The 26,620-nt window shown below is 39.9% G+C and overlaps 1 protein-coding gene across 5 annotated transcripts in view; it reads left to right on the top strand.

The window, feature by feature from the left end:
• FRMPD1 (FERM and PDZ domain containing 1) overlaps positions 1-25,963 on the top strand; it is a 225,848-nt gene extending 199,885 nt beyond the window's left edge. For 4 of the 5 annotated variants that reach the window (XM_040417343.1, XM_040417345.1, XM_040417344.1 and 1 more), the window contains 7 exons: positions 4,465-4,601; positions 5,293-5,419; positions 13,872-13,967; positions 15,538-15,720; positions 18,099-18,243; positions 20,422-21,297; positions 22,117-25,963. In XM_040417343.1, coding sequence (XP_040273277.1) covers positions 4,465-4,601; positions 5,293-5,419; positions 13,872-13,967; positions 15,538-15,720; positions 18,099-18,243; positions 20,422-21,297; positions 22,117-24,269 — 3,717 coding nt within the window. In that variant the 3' untranslated portion in view covers positions 24,270-25,963. The remainder of the gene's footprint in view (positions 1-4,464; positions 4,602-5,292; positions 5,420-13,871; positions 13,968-15,537; positions 15,721-18,098; positions 18,244-20,421; positions 21,298-22,116) is intronic. The other variant, XM_040417347.1, reaches the window with a different exon arrangement.
• The last annotated feature ends 657 nt before the right edge of the window (positions 25,964-26,620 follow it).

Here is a 26,620-nt window from a genome sequence, read left to right as displayed (position 1 = left end):
ACCTGAGACTGATGGACATTCCTGTTCCTGAATGGAGTTTTGATGTCCCCTGGACTGTCCACAACGGTGGGTGGACAGTCCAGGGGACATCAAAACTCCATTCAGGAACAGGAATGTCCATCAGTCTCAGGTGTCAGTTGATGGGATCCTAAGGCGACGCTCATTTTGATCCAGCCACTTGACCGCAGCATCCGAATCCTCGAAGAACACAGCGGTTCCAAACGCCACCACCCTGAGCCTTGCCGGGAACATCATGGAATACTGTACTTGCAAGTCTCTCAGCCTCCGTTTAATCTCCACAAAGCGAGCTCTCTTCTTTTGTACATCTGATGAATAATCTGGGAACAGAGACACCTGAACCCCGTTGATTTTCAAATCAGGATGAGATCTCGCAGCCCTCAGTATAGTGTCCCTGTCTCGATAGTGCAGGATTTTAGCAAGTATTGGGCGTGGCGGATGCCGCGGTGGTAAGGGCCTAGTGGGGACCCGATGTGCTCGTTCAACCGCATAAAGTGCAGAGAGTCCTCTATCACGGAATTTTTCGGCAAGCCATTTTTCAATAAATTCAGTGGCCTCCGGGCCTTCAGACTTCTCAGGTATTCCCACCAGCCTAATATTATTGCGGCGGGAGCGGTTTTCAAGGTCGTCAGTTTTTGCATAAAGCGCCGCTATATCCTTTGACGCAGCCCGGCTCTCTCTCTGTAGGGTAACAGACCCATCTTCCAGATCCGAGACCCTCCTCTCTACTTCTGAGGTGCGTTCAGCCACCTTATGCAGGTCATGACAGGTAATGGATATATCCGCTTTTAGGCTTCCAATGTTAATATTCATAGACTGGAGGGTGACATTACAACTAGCAATAGCTGCCATCACATCTTTCAAAGTAGGCTCAGGGGCAGTGAACACTGGCAGACCATTAGCAAAACAAAAACAAAAAATGACAGTTGCACTTTAAAGGGAACCTGTCATGTGTTTATGACCCCATGAACAAAAGGCTAGTACTCGCCCCCTCCTCTTGCTGATCAGGGGGTTGCTGATCATCAGTACAGGGGCCATCTTGCTCCCCTAAGCCTTCCTCCACTGGTGCCAGGGTGTCATCTCTTTCTCCCCATACATGGCTGGGGGACTGATGGGACTTGTGAGCGAATCGCTCTAGCCGCGCTGCAGCTCCCTGACTCACCGCCGCCCTCAGGTCAGGCCATTCCTCCTCCTCAGCGCCATCTTGAGAACGGCTCTCTCTCTCCTGGCGGCTCGGCGTTTTGCCTCTCTTCGCAGGCATGATGACGGATTACTGCACCGGACCGCTGCCTGGGTATGTCCCCCGCTCCTCCAGTTAATCTTAAGGTAAATCGCCACCGCAGTAGTTATAAAAGACAGGATTCTTGCCGGAGCTGGTGCGGCGTGCGTCCTACTCCATGCGCCGCTAGGCTCCGCCCCCCTTGGCATTCTCTTGATGAGCTTCAAGAGGTAGTCACCTGAAATGGTCTTCCAACAGTCTTGAAGGAGTTCCCAGAGATGCTTAGCACTTGTTGGCCCTTTTGCCTTCACTCTGCGGTCCAGCTCACCCCAAACCATCTCGATTGGGTTCAGGTCCGGTGACTGTGGAGGCCAGGTCATCTGGCGCAGCACCCCATCACTCTCCTTCATTGTCAAATAGCCCTTACTTTCAAAGTTTTCCCAATTTTTCGGCTGACTGACCTTCATTTCTTAAAGTAATGATGGCCACTCGTTTTTCTTTACTTAGCTGCTTTTTTCTTGCCATAATACAAATTCTAACAGTCTATTCAGTAGGACTATCAGCTGTGTATCCACCTGACTTCTCCTCAACGCAACTGATGGTCCCAACCCCATTTATAAGGCAAGAAATCCCACTTATTAAACCTGACAGGGCACACCTGTGAAGTGAAAACCATTTCAGGGGACTACCTCTTGAAGCTCATCAAGAGAATGCCAAGAGTGTGCAAAGCAGTAATCAAAGCAAAAGGTGGCTACTTTGAAGAACCTAGAATATGACATATTTTCAGTTGTTTCACACTTGTTTGTTATGTATATAATTCCACATGTGTTAATTCATAGTTTTGATGCCTTCAGTGTGAATCTACAATTTTCATAGTCATGAAAATAAAGAAAACTCTTTGAATGAGAAGGTGTGTCCAAACTTTTGGTCTGTACTGTATATTTCTGATAAAAGGCTCAGTTTTCATGTGAAAAGAGCCTTGCATTTTTATATGGAGCTCATAAACCATGTATTCAGAATCTGATCCAAAAATATTCACCTTATACACCTAAGATCAGGAAAGCGAACCACAAGGAATATAATATATACAGCCTGAATGGAAGGAGGTCAGACATTAAAAGGAACCTGTCAGCTGCCCTATGCTGTTCTGACTGAGTGCAGGATAGTGTACTTCCAGACCTGCCGATTTCAGTGGTCTGTCGCTCCTGTGATGATGACCTTGAGTACTTTTAGAGTACTGACCTGCTGAAGCCTGCATTATGCCTGTGCTGAGAGAAAGATGAGTCCGATGCCCCACAATGCCCCCACTTTTTTTCCCCCTCTGGATGATGGAGTCAGGACAGTTTTTTTTCCTTTTGTGCATAGGAAAAAAAAACTGTCAATCATCATCCAGAGGCATGGGATGTTGGACTTATCTAGGCTTTGGTGGGTCAGTACTCTAAAAGTACTGAAGGCCATCACAATGGAATCAGTGGGTCTGTCACTACACTATGCTGCCCTCAGTGAGAGCAGCATAGAATAGCTGACATGTTCCCTTTAAAAGTCTCAGTTCTTTTACAGTACATGCTAACTGAGATCTTTAACAGAAAAATGCTACTGTTGGACTTTGGGCCTTATATCTCATGCATGACTGCTGGATTGTTCTCGGAACGCCTTCCCTTCAAGATAGAAGGTATGTTTCCCTGCTAAGGCACAGCAAGGAGATTTTCTATAATTTACCACATGTGATGACGTCATCTGAGTAGAGTTTTAAAACCAAAATACACTACATGGACAAATGTATTGGAACACACCTCTTTAGGTGGCAGTACACATTATACAGAAGTTGGTTGATTGACAGCCTTTCCCATTTTTGTTCATATTAGCTGTTACAGTTGTTCAAACTGGCCATAGAAGTTCATTGAAACCAGGCGATGGACGAAAGATCTGGAAATGTAACAACCAAGAAAAAGTGTAACCATGGCACTCAATAGTCCATAAAATGTATATTCTTTCATTCTTAAAAAAATCTCAGCATAGGGAGGTGGATACAAACATAGCTCCGGACAACAGACTGTTTTGCGCTATATGCACTTCCTCATGGCATGTATAGTGTGAAACAGTCTGTTGTTCTGAGTTCTTTCTGTGTTCACCTCGCTATGCAGAGATTTTTTTTAAGAATGAAATAAAGGATATACATTTTATAGACTGGTGAGTGCCGTGGTTACCTTTTTTCTTGGCTGTTATATCTGAATTGCTTGCTATTTTACCGCTGAACACTCTGGAATTCAAACTGGAAAATCTGAATGGACCGGGCAATATAAGCTGTGCCGGTGTGAATCTATTTTCTACTTTCTGGAAATGTTCTTTCAAAGAGTCCACAAACGATTTTTCATTGAACAAAAATGTCAATGTCGGCTAAAACAATTGTTTGTGTGATTAGGACAGGTTTTGTGTGTAATAATAGGACAGCTGCCATTTTATTTCTCCTGAGGATTGCACCCTAGAAAAAAATATGCCATTACAACTAATAAAAAGGTATTTGGGAATATATTTAGAATAAAGTAATATTTAGGTATTTTCATATTCTTAATTCCCTTTAATGTAATGTTTTTCCTGGAGAAGATACTAGTATGTTGCTTCCAGCACTATATAATGATATCTATAAAGATGACCTGTCATGCTGATTAGGTAGTAAGGCAACATTCTCCTTAAAGTGGGCTTCTCAGCTAGTAAAGAAAAGTTATATTTTCTGGGGTGAATTACGTGTATAAGAATTTGGGCTGGTTATTAACCTTGCAGTGCCCAAATAAGACTCAGTGAACACTGTGTCTGATGCTCTATGTTTAAAGTATATGCCAGAAAAAGTTCCTTGCTTATACCATAAACATATTTTTCTCAACAGAGGCAAAATGATTGTCCATTTAGCCTCGGTCAGGACAGTGTGCATTGGCATGCCTTTCTCAACTGTATAGGAAAGCGGAGCAGACTGTGCTTTCCTGGACTGAGGGCCACCCACAAAAAAAAAAGTATACCATGCTGGGACGCTATGAACGATGTATGCCACTGTACACTTATACCCCGACTTATACTGCTGACAATAAGATGCAGTGTGCACTGAGCCCACTTCCATTAACCTATACAGTAGTTCAGAGGGCCTTCAACTTTCTATATTTCTAATATCCACATTGAAAAGTAAGCTATATGTATATATGTGTCTCCGACTCACCTGTCCCTTACCATCACAGAGCTGCAGTGATGTACTTCAGGAGAGATTTGCGGTTGAGACGAAGTGCAGCGTTGCATTACGTTTGGCTGCTTTGCACATCCAGGAACGTATTCATTCTTGTGGACAATCACAGAAGATAACATTCAAATATATTGAGTAAGTGATATGGATTTAAGTTGTCAGCCACACATGTTCATATAGAAATCAAAGCTTTTAAAGAAACATAAATAATACATACTTATATTTGCATATACTGTATGAGGACATGACAATTGTATATACTTTTATTTTTTATTATCATTTACTTTTTGTGTCCAAAAGGAATTGGCTCCTCCAGGCATTAAACAGAAAATCTATTGCTTTCGGTGGGAACTGTCATTTTGCCTGTGCAAGGAATCAGTAATCTTACTGCCATTTTGCTCCACAGATTACATTTTGTAGATGGGTATCCAAGCAGTGAAACACCCTGTGATCATCCTATTGTCTATTTAACTAATAGGGATTGTCTATAAGTGTTATAGTGTATAACCCCTTTAAAGGCTATGTCCAACTTTGGGGACAATTTTTTTTCATTGCAATTTTACTCATTTTGGGCTAGAACCATTTTTAATCAGTCTTTATTAAAAAATTTCAGTAGTTCTATCACTTTCAGTGTATCATCAGACTGTCTTGCTTTCTGTTTTACAGTGAATCCATCAGAGACTGCTCTGATGGCTGCATGTGTAGTCCTTATCTCTGAACTCCTGACTCTCATTTAAGTCATATTCTTATCAGAGATCCCCTTACACCTGGTATTCTGTCCATGGAGATATCACTGATTTCACTATTTGTTCTTTCTTTCCACTAGAAAAGACTGGGGAATAGATAACTTTTTATCCCCAACTTTACTTCGGAACATGAGAGGGAAGGACATAAAGAAAGCAATCGGCTTTCACATGAAGAGGAACCAATGCATTCTCGAACCAAGACAAAAGGTGACCAGGAATATTTGTAATATGTTACAGCTGGGTGCATACTGCCTACCTTTAATAAGTGGTATAGTTTAAAGCTAATGGGTACCATGGCAAATTTACCAGTGCCACTCAGCAATACTCATGTAATGGTGTGTGCCATGGCTTTTCACTGTATAGGTTCTATACTATTGTACACTGTTCATATGAGGAATTTATTTCTGTAACATTATAGCTCTGACTACAACTCTGCACTATTCCTTCATAGTACTGCTGTTCTAGTTGGCACAAGAACCTTTCATCCCCTAGAGTACAGGGAAAACTTCTGCACCAGATTACCGCTACACCACTGCTGAGCTTTAGGACAAGGATCAGCAACCTCCGGCACTCCAGGTGTTCTGAAACTACAACTCCCAGAGTGATCCATTCACTTCTATGGGAGTTACAAGAACAGCTGATCATGTTTGCCTGCTGGGAGTTGTAGTTTCACAGCAGCTGGAGTGCCAAAGACTGCTGATACCCTGCTAAAGGAAATAATGTGATAACTATTAGACTTCTGCTATGCTTATCTTGTTCTATTATAGATCTTTTGGGATTAGGAGATACACTGGCTACATGATTTCCAAAGGACTGGTATACAGTAGAACTTGCACCCTTTTTGTGGCTTTTATCCTCCATGCAACATCTTTGATAGGGGCTAATCAGGGTGGAATACATGTATGATGATGTATGATGCATGTATGATGATTTTGCTGAAAAGCTGTTGAAATCACCCAGTCTGATCTAATTTCTGTCAAATTTCACGGAGTGCAGTCCGCATGTTTTGCGTCCCCATTAAAGTGAATGGGTCCACATCTGAGCCGCAACGAATGGTCATGTGCATGAGGCCTAAGTCTGTATATATACATAGCTGTCAGTCACTGATAGCTGTACACAGGGGAGATGTTATCAGTGATTGATAGTATTCTCTGTGTAAGTGTGTATATACAGATAGCTGTCAGTCACTGATAGTTGTACACAGGGGAGGAGTTATCAGTGATTAATAGCATTCTCTGTGTAAGTGTGTGTATATATATATATATATATATATATATATATATATATATATATACAGGGAGTGCAGAATTATTAGGCAAGTTGTATTTTTGAGGATTAATTTTATTATTGAACAACAACCATGTTCTCGATGAACCCAAAAAACTCATTAATATCAAAGCTGAATATTTTTGGAAGTAGTTTTTAGTTTGTTTTTAGTTTTAGCTATTTTAGGGGGATATCTGTGTGTGCAGGTGACTATTACTGTGCATAATTATTAGGCAACTTAACAAAAAACAAATATATACCCATTTCAATTATTTATTTTTACCAGTGAAACCAATATAACATCTCAACATTCACAAATATACATTTCTGACATTCAAAAACAAAACAAAAACAAATCAGTGACCAATATAGCCACCTTTCTTTGCAAGGACACTCAAAAGCCTGCCATCCATGGATTCTGTCAGTGTTTTGATCTGTTCACCATCAACATTGCGTGCAGCAGCAACCACAGCCTCCCAGACACTGTTCAGAGAGGTGTACTGTTTTCCCTCCTTGTAAATCTCACATTTGATGATGGACCACAGGTTCTCAATGGGGTTCAGATCAGGTGAACAAGGAGGCCATGTTATTAGATTTTCTTCTTTTATACCCTTTCTTGCCAGCCACGCTGTGGAGTACTTGGACGCGTGTGATGGAGCATTGTCCTGCATGAAAATCATGTTTTTCTTGAAGGATGCAGACTTCTTCCTGTACCACTGCTTGAAGAAGGTGTCTTCCAGAAACTGGCAGTAGGACTGGGAGTTGAGCTTGACTCCATCCTCAACCCGAAAAGGCCCCACAAGCTCATCTTTGATGATACCAGCCCAAACCAGTACTCCACCTCCACCTTGCTGGCGTCTGAGTCGGACTGGAGCTCTCTGCCCTTTACCAATCCAGCCACGGGCCCATCCATCTGGCCCATCAAGACTCACTCTCATTTCATCAGTCCATAAAACCTTAGAAAAATCAGTCTTGAGATATTTCTTGGCCCAGTCTTGACGTTTCAGCTTGTGTGTCTTGTTCAGTGGTGGTCGTCTTTCAGCCTTTCTTACCTTGGCCATGTCTCTGAGTATTGCACACCTTGTGCTTTTGGGCACTCCAGTGATGTTGCAGCTCTGAAATATGGCCAAACTGGTGGCAAGTGGCATCTTGGCAGCTGCACGCTTGACTTTTCTCAGTTCATGGGCAGTTATTTTGCGCCTTGGTTTTTCCACACGCTTCTTGCGACCCTGTTGACTATTTTGAATGAAACGCTTGATTGTTCGATGATCACGCTTCAGAAGCTTTGCAATTTTAAGAGTGCTGCATCCCTCTGCAAGATATCTCACTATTTTTGACTTTTCTGAGCCTGTCAAGTCCTTCTTTTGACCCATTTTGCCAAAGGAAAGGAAGTTGCCTAATAATTATGCACACCTAATATAGGGTGTTGATGTCATTAGACCCCACCCCTTCTCATTACAGAGATGCACATCACCTAATATGCTTAATTGGTAGTAGGCTTTCGAGCCTATACAGCTTGGAGTAAGACAACATGCATAAAGAGGATGATGTGGTCAAAATACTCATTTGCCTAATAATTCTGCACTCCCTGTATATATATATATATATATATATATATATATATATATATATATATATATATATAGATAGCTGTCAGTCACTGATAGTTGTACATGGGGGAGATATTATCAGTGATTGATGGTATTCTCTGTGTAATTGTGTATATATACTGTAGATAGCTGTCAGTCACTGATAGTTGTACATGGAGGAAATGTTATCAGTGATTGATAGCATTCTCTGTGTAAGGGTGTATACATAAAAATATGTCAGTCACTGATAGCTGTACATCGGGAGAGGTGTTATCAGTGATTGATAGCATTCTCTGTGTAAGTGTGTATACATAGATATCTGTCAGTCACTGACAGTTGTACACAGGGGAGGTGTTATCAGTGATTGATATCATTCTCTGTGTGTGTATACAGTATATAGCTACCTGTCAGTCACTGATAGTTGTACACAGGGGAGGTGTTATCAGTGATTGATAGTATTCTCTGTGTAAGTGTGTATATATAGATAGCGGTCAGTCACTGTTAGTTTTACATGGTGGAGGTGTTATTAGTGATTGATATCATTCTCTGTGTAAGTGTGTATACATAGACAGCTGTCAGTCACTGATAGTTGTACATGGGGGAGGTGTTATCAGTGATTGATAGCATTCTCTGTGTGAGGTTCTCTACTCAATGGCGGACACGCGGCGTGTTTACATATACATACACCATATATACAGTACAGACCAAAAGTTTGGACACACCTTCTCATTCAAAGAGTTTTCTTTATTTTCATGACTATGAAAATTGTAGATTCACACTGAAGGCATCAATACTATGAATGAACACATGTGGAATTATATACATAACAAACAAGTGTGAAACAACTGAAAATATGTCATATTCTAGGTTCTTCAAAGTAGCCACCTTTTGCTTGGATTACTGCTTTGCACACTCTTGGCATTCTCTTGATGAGCTTCAAGAGGTAGTCCCCTGAAATGGTTTTCACTTCACAGGTGTGCCCTGTCAGGTTTAATAAGTGGGATTTCTTGCCTTATAAATGGGGTTGGGACCATCAGTTGCGTTGAGGAGAAGTCAGGTGGATACACAGCTGATAGTCCTACTGAATAGACTGTTAGAATTTGTATTATGGCAAGAAAAAAAGCAGCTAAGTAAAGAAAAACGAGTGGCCATCATTACTTTAAGAAATGAAGGTCAGTCAGTTAGCCGAAAAATTGGGAAAACTTTGAAAGTAAGGGCTATTTGACCATGAAGGAGAGTGATGGGGTGCTGCGTCAGATGACCTGGCCTCCACAGTCACCGGACCTGAACCCAATCGAGATGGTTTGGGGTGAGCTGGACCGCAGAGTGAAGGCAAAAGGGCCAACAAGTGCTTAGCATCTCTGGGAACTCCTTCAAGACTGTTGAAAGACCATTTCAGGGGACAACCTCTTGACGCTCATCAAGAGAATGCCAAGAGTGTGCAAAGCAGTAATCAAAGCAAAAGGTGGCTACTTTGAAGAACCTAGAATATGACATATTTTCAGTTGTTTCACACTTGTTTGTTATGTATATAATTCCACATGTGTTAATTCATAGTTTTGATGCCTTCATAGTCATGAAAATAAAGAAAACTCTTTGAATGAGAAGGTGTGTCCAAACTTTTGGTCTGTACTGTATGCAACACACATAAACATAAATACACCATATATACACTACGCACACATACCACCCAACTTTTAACCCAACAACCAGATCTGGAGAACTTGAGGGAACTGGCTGAATCCCATGCCTGGTTATTAGTGACTGATAGCATTCTCTGTGTAAGTGTGTATACATAGATAGCTGTCAGTCACTGATAGTTGTACATAGGGGAGGTGTCATCAGTGATTGATAGCATTCTCTGTGTAAGTGTGTATATATAGATACCTGTCAGTCACTGATAGTTATACACAGGGGAGGTATTATCTGTGATTGATAGCATTCGCTGTATAAGTGTGTATATATAGACAGCTGTCAGTCACTGATAGCTGTACATGGGAGAGGTGTTATCAGCAGGGTTGGGATTAAATTTTTTAACAGGTTCCCTACGGCGGACACACGGCGTCACGACACATGTTTACATATACATACACCATATATATGCAACACACATAAGCATAAATACACACATACCACCCAACTTTTAAAAAGCCTAAGAAGCCAAACTATGGAATGGAAGTGCTCATCTCCAGCTGCCGCTGTAATTTTAACAACCAGATCTGAAGAACCTGAGGGTTCCCATGCCTGGTTATCAGTGACTGATAGCATTCTCTGTGTAAGTGTGGATACATATATAGCTGTCACTCACTAATAGTTGTTCACAGGGGAGGTGTTATAAGTGATTGATAGCATTCCCTGTGTAAGTGTGTATATATAGATAGCTATCAGTCATGGTAAATGAAATAGTGCCATTAGAAAATACAACTTGTCCTGCAAAAAATAAGTCCTAAGGGCTATGTTTACAAAAATTCAAAAAGTTAAAAGGGTATTCTCATCTTTAAGATCATATCTCATATGATCCAACTGATGCACTCCGTCATTTTTCTAATTTAATGTCATTAAAAAAAAATCACCCATGTTCAAATTATTCTGTTTATGTAGTTGTCACCACCAGACATCTGAGAAGCTCTGACAGACGTCCTTCAGAACCTCCTCCTTGAGGTTCCTTTTGTTTTGCTTTCATTTTCTCATCTCGTTAGTCTCTCTCAGCTGTCATGTAGTTGCACTGATTGCATCCCTTTAAATCCCTTCCCATACTGCATCACTTTGCGGTTTATACAACTTCCTGGAGTATATGCATGCTGGATGCTACTACTGAGTCTTCTACAGATAAGTTTTGTTTATTCATTTTTATTTTCCTGTTTGCTGGATCCCAGGAGACCCTGACTCCCTCCGTATCAAGTGTAGGGAGCCGGTGGTCGTGTCCCCTCACTATTATAGGGTGTTCAGGGGTTATTCAGTCGAGGTACGAGGATATGCGATCTTCTACCATTGAGAATTTTGCATAGGCTGAGCAGTTTAGGGAGAGAGCCAGGTCTGTTGCAGGGCTATCCCTTTGGTTCCTTAGTTTTGGATCCAGTCAGCCGGATCTTCCTTTTGTGTCTTCTAGTTTGCTGTACACCTTCCGTGACAGTAGTGCCACAGTTGTATCCTGTATCCAAAGGATACGGCCCGCTATCCAAAGGATACGGCCCGCAGAGAGGACCTTTGTTTCACCCAGGCGGCCGGTCTGTTGCTCGGGAGCGCGCACGCCGGCTGCCACGCATGCGCATTAGAACATTCATGCTGCATCAGCTAGGGAGAAGATCGGAGCTGCCGCTCGACGGGGGGGGCGGGGCTTGTTGCATGGCTTGTTGCTGGGGCGGGGCTTGTTGCGGGGGCGGGCGGGGGTATTGAAGGTGTATTGAAGGCACTGGGGGTGGCTGATGGAGGCATATTGGGGGCTGCACTTGTCTAGGGCACTTCCTTCATAGCAACTAGCTGTCAATTGTGCCCACTTTTGGTGCTGGTTAGCCTTTTGTTCATTATGCTCCTGTATGCCAATTGCCCCCAGTACGATGCCAACCAGACGCTGTGGTTTTCTCCAAACTAGAGCAGAAAAAGAACACTTCTGTCAGGCTCTGCTCATTCCAAAAGGTTGAAATTCCTCCCTTTATAGCTATAAGTAAAGATCTTTGGACAGTTCTCTTTACCAGGCTCCAGCACTGGTTATATGTACCGCTGATATTGCCAGTGGTGAGACAACTAACATATGTAGTACATATACAGATGATGTGTCATTCGTCCGACACTGAAGACATGTTTGAATGATATATCAGTAGTCCCAACAGCCTGTGGGATCTGGCGTGCTGCAACTGTGAAAGTACCCTAATGTGTATGCTGATGTAGCAGCTTACTATACTAGTATAAGTGGGTAGGTTTCAATCTTTGACATACAGCAGGGCAGTAGAACTATATGTACAAAGCCATATTGCTGGCTGGGAGAGGGGAATAGACAGATGTAGCAGAGCTGAAACCTTTGCTTGTGGGGGAGGACAGTGACCTTTTACTGTGTAATAAAAACTTAGCATTGCTCTGAGAGTGAGGATTGAACAGCAGAAGCTGCTTCACATAGAAGGCAGGCTGCCAGAGTGATGAGTCATACATTCCTCATGAACGAGCACGCAAGGACTGAGCTCTCAGTGTGATGTCATAAGGAGGCGTGGCTGGCCTTCACTTGAACTGCCTAAGCCCGCCCAGCCTGAGAAGCTTGGAAAGCAGGAAGTGAAATGTAGAGCTGCTGCAGGGGAGGCTCAAATAGCAAGATGAGAATACCCCTTTAAGGCTCTTAGAAAGAAGAGAGAAAGAAAAAACTAAAGTGCAAAAATAAAAATTGTCCCTGTCCTTAACAATGAACTGTGCTTTCAGAAAACTTTTGACATGTTATAAGGACATATTAGAAGTTTTGTTTTGTGGGTGTTTGACTAATGAGACCCCGTCCCCCACCAATCTGTAGAAAGAGGAGAACAAAGCACTTACTTAGCACAGTCACTCTACTCGTTGCAGTACAGGAAACGAGACAGATGCAATATAAAGTCTATGGGCTCATCATGCTCCTGTCTCAGAGGAGAAAGAGAGTGTGCTAAGCGAGTTCTTCTCTCCCTTTGCTCTAGAGATCAGTGGGGGTCTCAGAGTTTAGGTCCCTACTAATCAAAACTTTTGATATGTTCCTATTGTAACAGGTGGTAGGTGTGGACACACTGTGCCAACTAACCAGTTTGACTTTGGGCTAAAACTAAGGACATTGTCCTAGCGGTTCCCTGGTATTCACTCTTTAACCTCTCTACAGAGATCTGGACTTCACCACAGGGAACCAGCCAGGCCACTACCACCTGGAATAGTCCTGGTGTAGTTGGCTGCTGACCCACAGGGCTCAGAGAAACCAGTGCGAAACACCAAGGACTCACGCAAAAAGTGTAGTCTGAACACAGTCAGGGAAGGCTGAGTACTTGCATATTGCAAATAGAGATTCCAAGGTCGGAGCAGACAGAATATGTGAGTAGTCCAGATCATAGTTCCAAGGTCGGGGCAGGCGGCAAGGAGCAGAATCAGTAGACAGGGAAAGTACAATACGGTACATGGGTATTTAGCCAAGAGATCACCATTGCTGGTTACTAGGGACTAGACAACCTCAAAGCTCTGACGAGTAGTTAGAACCACAGCCCAGCTAAATAGGGAGACTGATCAGCAACTTAACCAGCACCTGGACAGGGGCAGGAGGAAAGCATTAACTCTCGCAGTGCTGAAGGAAAGTTCACTGAGAACTAGTCCTAGTTCACGCAGGGAGAGCAAAGCCAGCTTGACACTTATAACTAAAGATGAGCAAATTTCCGCTTATGAAATTAGTTTGCGATTCTATTCCGTTATTCATTCTGTCATAATAGAAGTCTATGGGCTGCATAACGAGTCCTCCCCTGCATAAAGGAAACAGGACGGATTTGTTTTGCAGCCCATAGACTTCTATTATGACGGAATGAATAACGGAATGCCTCTAAAGGTATTCCGTTATGCATTCCGTCATAGAATTTCGTTATGGTCCGTGGTAATGGAATCCATAACACAATTCTGCTTTTACCAGTAAATGAATCGCAAACAAATTTCTAAATATGAAATTCGCTCATCTCTACTTATAACATATCAAAAGTTTTCTGAAAGCACAGAGACCCTTTAAAGGGGTTCATATGCCACAATGATGATCGAAAAAGTCAAGTTGATTTACCTTGTAACACAAAAAGCTAACCTTTCTCCATTTTACTCCATTTTAGCAGCCAATATCTGCAAGTCAGGTTCGATTGCAATATTTAAAAATCCTCGGAGACTTGAAGACCTATGGGGGGAAAATATACAATGCCACACTAATGGTATGTACCATATATGTGTAAGAAAAGATAAGTATATATGTCATGCAAGTCATTTAAAGTAACTCTAAACACTTGTTCACTTCCATCATTAATTTCTAGGTTTAGTAAGTAGTATGTACTCACATGAAATATTATAGTAAATTATTTATTGTTAGCGATGTAAATTAGAATAATTCATCCAGCAATACTGAATCTGAAAGATTTTAAGTTAAATTTACGGTATAATGCTGATACATGGACAAAGCTGAGTCCTCTTATTGAGAGCATTAAAGTCTACGTAACTGTATGTGTGACTGCTGGATTTTAATGTCCTGGCTGAGACTCTGCTGAATACATGGGAATAGGCAATAGGGCCAGTAAATAAGAATCCATAAGAAGGTAAACTTGTGTTTTACAAGTTCGGAGTTCGGATTTTATTACAATTCCAATATGGATTCCGTTACCACGGGCTATAACGGAATTCTGTGACGGAATGCATAACGGAAGGCCTTTAAGAGGCATTCTATTTTGCATTCCGTCATAATAGAAGATCTATGAACCAGACCAATCCGTTATGTGGCCAAAGACTTCTATTATGACGGAATGCAAAACGGAATGCCTCTTAAAGGCCTTCCGTTATGCATTCCGTCACAGAATTCCGTTATGGCCCACGGTAACGGAATCCATCACGGAACTGTAATAAAACCCGAACCCCAAACTTGTAAAACACAAGTTCGCTCATCCCTATCCATAAGGTGGATCATTTTGTTGCTGAATTGAAAAAACATGCAGTATATGTTCACCTGAGCCAAATGCACATTAATGCGGGAGCTAGAGCTTATAACTGTTATAAATCTTATGACTATGGCCATCTGAAGTTTTGTGGCTTCATACAATGGCAAACAGAGACCAAAATAAAACAAGAAAGTCCAGCTTCCCATAAAAGCGTAGTTGACCTTTATTCTTCAAATAGATAAAATCCAAAATTGACACAATGCAGAAAAATTGCACTGAAGTCTACGCGTTTCGGATATCAAACAACTTCGGGGCAATTTTTCTGAATTGTGTCACTTTTGGATTGTATCTATTTAAAGAATAAAGATTAAATACGCTTTTATCGGAAGCTAGACTTTCTTGTTTTATTTTGGACACTATTGAGATGCCAGATCCAGGCATATCTGTTGATGTTTAATGGCAAACAGAGAGCACAGAATAGGTCATAATACCAGTACACAATCAGCATTAAGGCCCCCATACCATTACTGTACTGTCGGCCAAACCCACCGACCTTCTAATGTGTGTGGGTAACTCCAGAATCTCCCCCCGACAGATGATGTAAAACGAGAGAAGGATCAATCCTTTTGTTCTCCCAAAAGATTTAAAGCTTTATCCGCTCTCCTCACAGAGTACACATACACGTTCTGCTGTGTATGTGGAGCTGGGAGGGTGTCTGGAGAGATGGCTGCTATTGAATGGGTATGCCCAACTTTAGTTAGGATATCGAGAGAAGCATCTTCTATCTCACATAGCGCTGTTGTACTTAGTTGCCTATCAGTTATCTTTTCTAAATTTGACCATATTCTTGTCTCAGCTACAAGACAGAGAATCATACGTTACACTTCTTGTTGGAGCCAAGTATGGTATCAGCCAGATTATTAACAACAAACTGAACATCATGATAACCCTAGCAGAATTCTCCAGTATCAGCAAGATAGAGCTAACTGCAGAGTCCGAAAAAGTAAGCATGGTGAAGGTTTACCTGCAGGATGTCAAGGTAAGTACTATCAATGCAAACTCTAAATACTTTATTTTAGTTACATGAATGGTATGGTAAAAGAGTTCTCGGGATGTATAGCACTGATTATTGGCTATAAAATTTTCCTTATGATAGGTCATAAATGTGATAGTTCTGGAGAACCCATTTATTAATAATGCAATTGATTATGCGATTACTAATGGTGCAACATTCGGTAATAAATCTTCACATTATATAATAATATAGATTTCCAAACGCCAGTTATCTAGCATAATTGCATGAAAAAAAATGAATCGTGCAAGTTCTCCTGACCAGAGTTCAAAAACAATAAAAGTAGATGCCACAAGTCAGGCAGCTCAGTTACTACGGCAAGTGTCAGAAGCTGAAGCCTTACCTTCAGTAAAAATGGGTTAGCTGTTCAGAGATGAGGTTACAGCTGTAACCCATAGTATAAAAAGGAGAAGGAGAAGAAGAGGGGTGATCTGCCAGAAAGAAAAAGAGAATGCTGCTGTAGCAGCTACTAAGCGTTATACCTTACCCCATTGATGGATTCATAGCTACAGTGTTTATTACTGCTCTATAATGTACTCCATGTGCTACAGAGAGAAAACAGAACACGATCTTCTCTCCTTTATGACTGCTGTGTATGGGATACATCATTCATAGCAGCTAGTCTCCACCACTCATGGAGCTGAGTTCAGGGAAAATAAGAAATCGAGACTACAGAGGGGGAGAACTACTGCAAATGCAAGATACAAGTCATATAATGGGCAGATATAGTGATATTAATCATGAACACACAAGTAACCATAGATTGTAAGGCCAATTTAGTCACCTAAAGATAGGTCATCAAAATCGTTAGTCCGGAAAATTGTAGTTGTTCAATTTTTGTCACAGAAATAAAAAGAAATTAAGACGTATTAAAATGTAACCTTTCATTGGTTCATTAAAAATATAATCCACATAAAAAACAATATAAATGATAAAACAAGTAATTCTAAATAGACAAAAGTTTGGTCCAAGGTATTTGCAGCAGTTAGTAAATTTAGGGAAACAGATGCAGTGCAGAAGACTCACACGAAGGGGCTCAGGCGCCTACACAGCATTCAGCCCCTCATTACTCACAATTCAGCAGTATAAGTAGTTACAGTAGTTGACACCTCTTGTTTTAGCTTGAGAAGTGGGATTGTGGCGTTGGCGCCCAATGCATTCAGGTTTGGAACGTATCCTTTTCTGTCCCTTTTCTGTCCCTGGACTACCCCTTCCTATAAGCGGAGCAACCACCCTGTCAGGGGCGATCCCACTTCTCGGTGGCTAAGCCCTGCAAATCCTTTATATAACCCTGTATAAAGCACCAAACTTTGCTGTACCGTTCCAACGCGTTTCCCCAGTAGAGAATGTTCTGGTTCTTCAGGGGACCAAAGGTAAGTACTGTAGATGCGTTTGATAACAGACAAGATGCTGGCAACCACTGATATCTGGGCGCCAACATCTTGTCTGTTATCAAACACATCTACTTAACTTTAATAACTGCTGCAAATACTTTGGACCACACTTTGGTTTATTTAGACTTATTTGTTTTATCATTCATATAATTTTGTGAGGAGAATATGGGGTCATTTATTAAGACCTGCATTTTAGACGCTGGTCTTAATAAAGCCCCTGCTCTGGCAGTGGATCGCCACATCCAGCACTGCTTCTAAATGTAAGACAGTTTCCTGGCTGGCTTACATTTAGACCATTTTGTACGCCTAAACCAGCGTAGAAAATGATGAATGAGACATGCCTAATGGCCCGTTACCTTCCCCACCCACGCCACAAATTAGTCACAGATTACGGCGCAAATAACCTTTGCGCTGCAATATGCAAAATCTGCACCTGAAATACGCCTAATATAGGCGTATTTCAGGTTAATAAATGACCCCCTGTGTTTTTAATGAACCAATTACAGGTTACGTTTCAATAGGGTTTAATTTTTTTTTTTCAGATCCAGCACCCAAATAAAAACGAATTCCTTTATTAAATCAGAAAATAGTAGAAAATTATTAAAACCACTGTCGCTTACGCGTTTCGGGCATACAAGCCCTTCCTCATGCTATGTGGAAGGGCTTGTATGCCTGAAATGCATACGCAACAGTGGTTTTAATATTTTTATACTATGTTCTGAGTTAATAAAGGAATACATTTTTATTTGGGTGCCGGATCTATCCACGTTTTTCCTGCATTGTTCCGGGTTGCCAGCCCAGATGGCATGCACCATATCTGTATGGAGGTAAGCTGATCCAAATTTATTTTTCATTGTTATTTCTGATTTACACCCTTTTCATGTCATCTAACAGTAAGAAGTTTGTTTGAGTTGTGGTTTTCTTTAATTACAACGTTTTTCATTTATTTAGCCTCTTTCCCTTTTGTTGGAGTCGAATAGTGCAAAGGACATTGCATGTCTCATTTTTGGTTACTGCAAGCTGTTTGTGAGTACTTCAACATCAATCTTTGAGTGGCCTAGTAATAACTTATACCACAGGGTATCTACAGAGGAAGGTAAGACTGGTATACACACAAGTCTTTAATATTATCCATGTAAATTTTAAGATTATTTATGTTTCACTAGCATATATATAGTACAAAACTAAAATATTATATCTGTTATAAAAATCTACACAATACTACAAAACACAAAGATAAACCTCTTCATTGTAATAAATGTTCTTTTCCCAAATACATTAAGCAATAAATGTGAACTTCATTTCATGGATGAAATTTCCCCGAGACCCATAACATTTTTTATTTTCCCACAGATATAGCTTTATGAGGGTTTGTTTTTTTGTAGGAAGAATTGTTTTGGTGTGTTTTTTTATGGGGGCAGCTAAGGTTTTAAGGAATTATTACATGTCCATTGTGCAGTACAAATTAGTGTGGGCTTCTGTTAGTCCATTGAGTGCTACCCACTGGTACCCTGAAATCAGATTGTGTGTGGGTAACAGAGGACGTCCTCTCCATATGTCAAATCACCTTGTGGCATGGTCACTACTGAACATGGCATCTAAGGGGTTAAATGGCTAGTATAAGAGCTATCTCAGACCCAAGCGTGTGCAGCTGGATGTTTGTTTACTGCCCCATCCCTCTCTCATACATGTTAGGGTTGCTGGTAGAACAGATTAATGTAAATGTCCACTCTAGTATACCATATTTACATTTAAATAGATTACAAGTTCTGCACTTATTAATCTCTTAATATATCTTTATAGCAATTATAAGATTCAGTATAATTTGTATTTTATTCACTTAAATTCCAGGGCTTACTGTGGCCTACGAATTTACTGTAACTTACACAAAAAACGGGAGTAAGTAACATCTGAAGTATATGCCAGCCTCTGCTGGTGTAGAATTCATTTTCTAGTGCCAGAGATGTGCCTAATTTTTTTAAGAGGTGCGTCTCACTTTAGCGCAGAGGGATCAAGACTAGCTAGGGATCAAGACTGGCGTGTGGGAACGCCAGTCTTGATAAATGTCCCTCATTATTTATAACAGGAAACATCATTTACCCTTCAATAAATCGGATTCAGAACATATATGAATCTTTTTTTTGAGTTTGGAAATATATAAAAAACAAAACACACCAAAAAGAATACATTTTTGCACCATGTTTGGATACCTCTGGACTTACCCCCTCAAACAGTACTGAAAGAATTATTACTTATTAAATCAGAACTTGATAGCTACTCTCATCTGTTAAGAATTGTTCTCTAAACACAAAATATAAAATTAGTTCTGCAATATATTGTTTTTCTCATACCCTTATTTTCTTTGAATGTTAATGGAATTAAAGCTGGAAAATGTCCTTATTTAGTAACATAGTTTGTAAATCTGAAAGAAACAAGTCCATCCATTTTATTCTATGATATTGCAAAGTTGATCCAAAGGAAGGCAGAAAAATGCCTTAGGTAGAAGTCAATTTCCTTCATCTAAGGGGGAATAAAAATTCCCTTTTGACTCCAAATCTGGCAGAATAACTCCCTGCATCAACAACCCATCTTCAGAATTTTACTAACTATAACCTGTAATATTATTACACTCCAGAAATACATCCAGGCCCCTCTTGAACTCTTTTAGTGAACTCACCATCACCACCTCCTCAGGCAGAGAGCTCCACAGTCTCACTGCTCTTACCATAAAGAATCCTCTTCTATGTTTGTGTACAAACCTTCTTTCCTCTAGACGCAGAGGATGTCCCCTCTTCACTTTTTTTTAAAACCAAATAAACGTAATTTTGATAATCTTTCTGGTTACGTAGTCCACCTATTTCATGAATTAGCTTAGTTTCCCACCTTTAAACCCTTTCAAGCTTTGCTATGTCTTGAGCACAGTTTCCCAAAACTTTATGCAATACTGCATATACGGTCTGACTAGTGATAACTGAATTATAGCCATCAAAACTATCAACCAAGAACATTGCTTTACTATACATAGAACTACTAATACTAAATACTTTGTAGAAGTTCTACCAAATTAATACATATATTTCGGTATTCCAACTGATATCTCTGATGCATTATATTGGATAAAGGGAGGGGGCAGAGGGATGTCTGTTTGAACTTTACAAATATTTAATAGAAACTAGTTGACCAAACAATTATGTATTTTTTAAGCTGTATTATTTTTATGATTAATTACCAGTATAAAAGTTAATACAGTAACCAACTTTGTTTTTACTTTAAGGATATGAATCTAGAGCTTGCAGTGACTCAGAAGAGTTGGATTCTTCAGAGCTGGATTCTTCACAAGACCCATCATCAGATCTTCACTTTTTGAAGTCCCGAAATATAAAACCTTTGCAGGAGGAGGATGAGGAAGAAGACCGGGAAAATGAATGTGAGATTAAGCAAAATAAAGACAACAAAAATAGCGATGTTAAATTAAAATATCACCGTGATGGGACAATCAATGATACGGACAGCATTTCCGAAAACTCAGATTCTGCTAATACAGAAAGTCAAGGTTATAAAATCAGCTGGTCCAGTGATTCAATTGATGGTCTGGAAGAAGATGACCTTGAGACATGTTCCTCAAGTAAGCCAGAGTTTTTTCAGTTTTATACACCTATTTTGAAAGATATCTCTACAGAAGACCAAAGTGTCTTTACTGATAATCCTGAACAGAAATGCAAAGGAAATGCCTGCCATGAGCAAGATCCATTGTTATGCTTTTTGCAGCAGATTAACAGCAGAGAAGATACATCTACAGATTTAAAGGAGACATCTATATCTCCCAAAGAGATGGGCAACAGAGAGGACAATGATCTGCAAAGCTTCTTTGGCTGTCAGTTTACAGAAAATAATGTCATGGAGTACTACAGTCTGTGCTCTGTTTCCCCTGCCAGCAGTGTGGATAGGAACATTCCTAGCAGCCCAGAAAGCAACTGTGTAAAGGATCAAATAGCAGAAGCTAAGGTGCAACATAAAGTGTATGGTCATGGAAGGAAAGATGAAGTGGAATCTCTTATACTTGACCCACCACCAGGTTTTGGAGACAGTAGCTCTGAAGAGGAATTTTTCGATGCTACTGATCGGTTCACACCCACATTAACTTCCCCTGGTAAATCAAATTCTAAACTGTATTCATTCATGTATTTTTACCATGCACCATCCTTGTTCTCTGAAATCCATTACCATTTTTCTTAAAGGGAACCTAAGCCTTAGTTGAAACCACAATTGTGCAGCAGCACTTGTCAAAGGGCTCTGCACTGTTGGGTTTGATTGGCTCTGTTTGGTTTTTCCAGCATGCGGAGTACAGATTCATAGAGAATATATGGGATCAGTACCCCACACTGGAAAAAGCCAAACAGAGCAGATGAAACCCAAAAGTGCAGAGTGCTCTCAGAAGCGCTGCTGCATGATCGTGGTTTCACTAAGGATTTAGGCCCTTTTTAATATATTGCATTTGTGAAGAAACATTAACATCATCTTATGACAGCTTGTGTTAAATCCCTCTGCTAATCCTTTAAGTTAGCAGATGAACTTCAGATTACATCCTTCTAAAGCTGTAATAGTATTCCTACTAGGTAACAGCTAAACAGTAACACATCCTACAATTGGCAATTATTTATTGGTGATCTTTAAAGGAATGCCTTGTAGAAAACTAGAAAGATCCTGCTAATACCCTTCTCCACCCTAAAACATTATTGCCCCTCTGAGTTTCCCAAATTCTACTTTGAAACTGGCAACAGACCAATCAGACTATATGATTTTTTTCACTATAGTTTCCTTTGTTTTAGCCACATCTATTCACTAATCCTTCATTATAATTTGTATAATGTTTGATTATTTTTTGAATATACAAACACAACTTTATTTGTATGAATCTATAAACACTTAATGTGTTACTTAACTTTGTGAATATTCAATCTCTTTTCAGGTTCAAAATTAGAGAACAAATGTTCTTATGCAGGCAGACAAGTATTGCATGGCTCTCCTGTTGAATTAGAGAAAAATTCTACTGAAAGAAGTAAAATGACAAAGCACACTAGAAAGTCGACACAAATACGTAAAAGAAGGTCTTTTCTACAGACAGACTATACCACTCAAGTCACATTTCCTTTTTCACCCTTAGACTCTTTGGAGACTATGGATCATGTATGTTGTTTTGAGAAAGAGCCTCACCTACCAGTAGACTCACATTCACCTACTGTTTCCTCCTTAAAAGACATTGAGGGTGAACCTGCTCTTCTAGAAACCAAACCGCTTGCACAAAACAAACCCATAGCTAATTCTAAGAGCAAAGCACATTCGCCCAGACTAATGGAGATGGAGCCTGACACCATGGAGACTAAATCTGTGACTGATTCAGTATTGTCCTCTATATCTGCTATTCGCTTCAGGAGTGACTCTGGAGCTACAGAGAGAAATTCCAATGACAGTCTTTCTTCTTATAGCAATACAGATTGGAATATCGAAGAACACACTGGCCAAGCCAGTCCATCGGAAATATCACTAGAAATATTTAGAAACAGCACAGATGGAGTCATTCTTTTCTGCCCAGAATCAACTGATAATGATGAAGAAAACTGCTTGAATGAGGCAACAAAGGCAGACAACTCTGAGAAAAATGCTAACATCATATTCAAAAACATATTTCAAAATGATGATGAAAAGATTACTGAAGAAGATATTAATTCAAAATTCACAGTTCCTCCCACTGATAGAATGCTACCGTACATTGCTCAGTTAGAAGACACAAAACCATCAATTCACAATTTTCTAAGAGCAGACTCTGCCACAACCGAAGGAGAAATCAGTAAAGAAAGTTCTCTAAAAAATTGTAAAACACGAAAGCTGTTTGGTATTTCCAGTGCTACTGATTTACTTTTAGATTTTAAGGGACTTACTGATCTGTTTACTAATTTCCCCATCACTTCATTTAAAGATGGAACCGCTACATTACCAGATGCATCTCCTTCTGAAGAGGAAATGCATCTTTTAGCAAATCAAAAACTAGAGCAGTTCACTTTAGATGATTCGCCTAGTATGATAAGACTGTCTGGTGGGAAGAAAGAATTATCGGCACCATGCTTGAGTTCCTCTGATACAACATTGGATATGCTCAAATTGAGTTGTGATGAAAATGAAGACTTAATAGACTCTGACGTTTCTACAGTGAGTTCAAATAAAGGCTATAATGGGCATGCCACATACATAAAGAGAAATGTATCAGAACTAACCTCAATCACACCAAGGTTAGCTGACTCCACTAACTTAGCGTTTAAAGGTTATGAAGCTTTAGTCATAGAAAATACATCTCACAATTATGGTTCAGATAAGAAAAAACATAAGACATCCGAAGTAGGAAATTGCAGCTGTCAATTATCATATACAACCTGTTTTCGGTCTACAGACAATGACATAGAAGATGAAATTATTGATTTTACTAGAAGTGCTTCTCCGTTGCCTAGAACAATACCACCTACTCCTGTTGGCTCATTGTTTGCGGAAAATGATGAAAATCCTAATGATGCCTCCAGAAACAATATATCCTGCTTAGAACATTTCAAAGCTCTTGGTCTTCTGAGGAGAAGAATACAAGATTCTCCAACTGGTTTTGGCAAATTACAAGACAGTGTATTAGATCTCCAAAAGATTTTAGAGGAATACAAAGACAAGCTTAAAGTACACCCTCGGGACAAATGTGCTGCACTGTTTTCAGAACAAAAGTCCTGCCTTTGTAACGTGTCTCGTATGATGATGTCTTCTTCACAGAAAGTGCTGAAATCAGACCAGTTAGCTGAAGAGATTTATCAGGGTGTAGAGGAAACATTTTTTGGTCTAATGCAAATGATGGAAGTGTGTCTCCAATTTTCTAATTGTGTAGGGTGCAATAAACGACAAATGGATCTCCAAACTAATTTACGTGATCTCATATGTACCTACCATCAGTTTGTCCAATCGGCCAAGAAGGCTTCAGAAAGTGAAGACCGCGATTTGCATTCCAAACTGCTGGCTCGCCAGTGCACTGCTCTCACCGCTGCTATATTTTGCCTGACACAGCAATTCAGATCACTGGTTTCTCTCTAAAAAAAAAAACGCAAATAAGAAGATAATAAGAATGTCTCTTTATGAAACTTGTCAAAAGACTTCCCCTACCTACCAAAGCTTTGCACAGTTTAGCTAGACGAAATCAACTTGTAGAACAAATTGTCATATGTAATGACAAGTCTGAAGTAGTGGAGTACTGTATAAAACTAGAACAAAGAAAAAAACATTAATATGGCCCATGGTAGCCAAATAGGATGTTGCATATCATTTTCTCACTTGTCAGTGTCTGATTTTTATGTAGAGTACTGCTGTTTTAAGTCTGATGCAGACATCATTGCTTCCAGGGGAGAATAACTTTGTAAAATGGTATTCAATGGAACATGCAACTATTTTTTCTTCTTGGATTCCATATGAAGAAAAGAAATGATTTATAACAAAGGCATATGAATTAATGGTAGTGCCTGACAGACAGTGTTATATTTCACCTATATGCAACTCAATGTTCCCTTCTAAGCTGTGCAGTATGGAAAGGAAGTGGCTAAAGCAAGCTTCTGATAAGGTCTTACAGCTCTACCTGACTGCAGGGAATGGAATTTTTCACAAATTTTTCAAAAATGCCTAAGCTTAGAGGGAACAGTGTTCGGGCCCTTTCTTTGAACTAGTTTCTATACGTGACGCCCAGAATGTGTTGAGTTTTTTTGTTTTTAATGAGAACATCAGAGATGAGTTTAACTTGATGAGACCAAATGAATGTTTTACAGTATTAGTCTATCACACAGGCCACCTCAGTGACTGACTGTCCGGAAGGAAGCGCTCCTTCCTGACAGTTGGCTGCTTGTTCAGTAAAGGAGGCATTTACATGCAGCAATCACCTCCACAGTATGAGGATAAGGGATCGCTATTGCCATCCCTCTTCCTCATACAGAATCATGGTTTCTGAGCAGCAGATCTCTGTTTAGGCCACACGACCTTCTGCAAAAGCCATGATGGGTGGTGCCTGTATAAATGACAGGATCACCAGATAAATGACTCTTTCACTCTTCCATCGGGTCATCAGCGGCACATTTACATGGCCAGATTGTCAAGAATGACCATTCGCAGGAAGGGTCATTCCTGATAATCTGCCCGATTCTCAGGCCGTGTAAATGGACCTTTACTGTTTCTAACACTAATTATACAATTAATGGAGCACAATATCAGTATTGCCTTAACAAGCATATGTAAATTGTACGAAATGTTTGTTTTCCTTCAGCACACTGTATAGTCTTTTAATCTCTTGACCCTAAATGGTATCACTCTGGATATAATTCTCAGTTAAAGAGTTATCCCAAGATATAAACTCCACAGTATAGGGAAAAGTAATCTGATCAGTGGGGGTCGAACCACTGGGAACACCACCAATCACATACAATGGTGGTCCTGAGCATTTTCTATGGGACTGCTGCCAGGTTCTGTATGCTGTGGATAGGGAATAGTTTATATACTGGGACAACCCCTTTAAGTAGAATGTTTACACATACTTCACACACTATAACTTTGATAAATTATGTATGTCCTTGTTTATTTGTACAGAATGCACCAAAGAGCTATGACATGATAATAGAATTGAAAGTAGAGTATATAAAATATAGAATATTTATATTTTACTGTAAACAATGTTTTTCTTTGAGTTATTTTTTCATTTTACTATTAAGAATTATATGCTAATGTATTTTCTTCTTAAAATGATGTTATACAGTTGCCCTCTATTACATAAAATGAAAATATAGTACATTGATTTGGACATGATTTTTTTAATCCCTTAAGTATATGTGATTTTTATGATGCCAAAGCATTAAAGGGGTTGTCTCACTTCATCAAACATTTATATTGTAGAGAAAGTTAATACAAGGCAAATACAAATGTATTGTTATTATTCATATTGATTCCTTTGCTGGCTAGATTAATTTTTCCATCACATTATACACTGCTTGTTACCATGGTTTTGACCACCCTGCAATCCAAAAGTGGTGGCCGTGCTTGTATAATATAGGAAAAAGCGTTGGCCTCTCTGGTGGCTTGGACTGCAGAAGTACCCATAGTCCAGCACTTTTTCCTATAGTGTGCAAGCATGACCACCACTTGTGCAGATTTTAAATCCGCAGTATGTCAATTGCGTTCTCAATAGTATAACTATCATAGTATGTCAAAATTGAGTTCCCATTAATTGTATTAGATAGTATTGCTGAACGTATGAATCAAGCCCAATGTCAGATAGAAGAAGTTCTTTTTGCCTATAGAGTACAGCATAAGCTATTATTAAAGAATGTATTGTAATGACTTGGAAACACCCCCACAGCTGACAGTTCAAGTGGAAATAGCAGTTTTCATATGGATTCATGCAGACACGA

Source organism: Bufo bufo, chromosome 2 (genome assembly GCF_905171765.1).
Source record: "Bufo bufo chromosome 2, aBufBuf1.1, whole genome shotgun sequence".
Lineage (NCBI taxonomy): Eukaryota > Metazoa > Chordata > Amphibia > Anura > Bufonidae > Bufo > Bufo bufo.
This window is presented reverse-complemented; position numbering and strand designations above follow the sequence as displayed.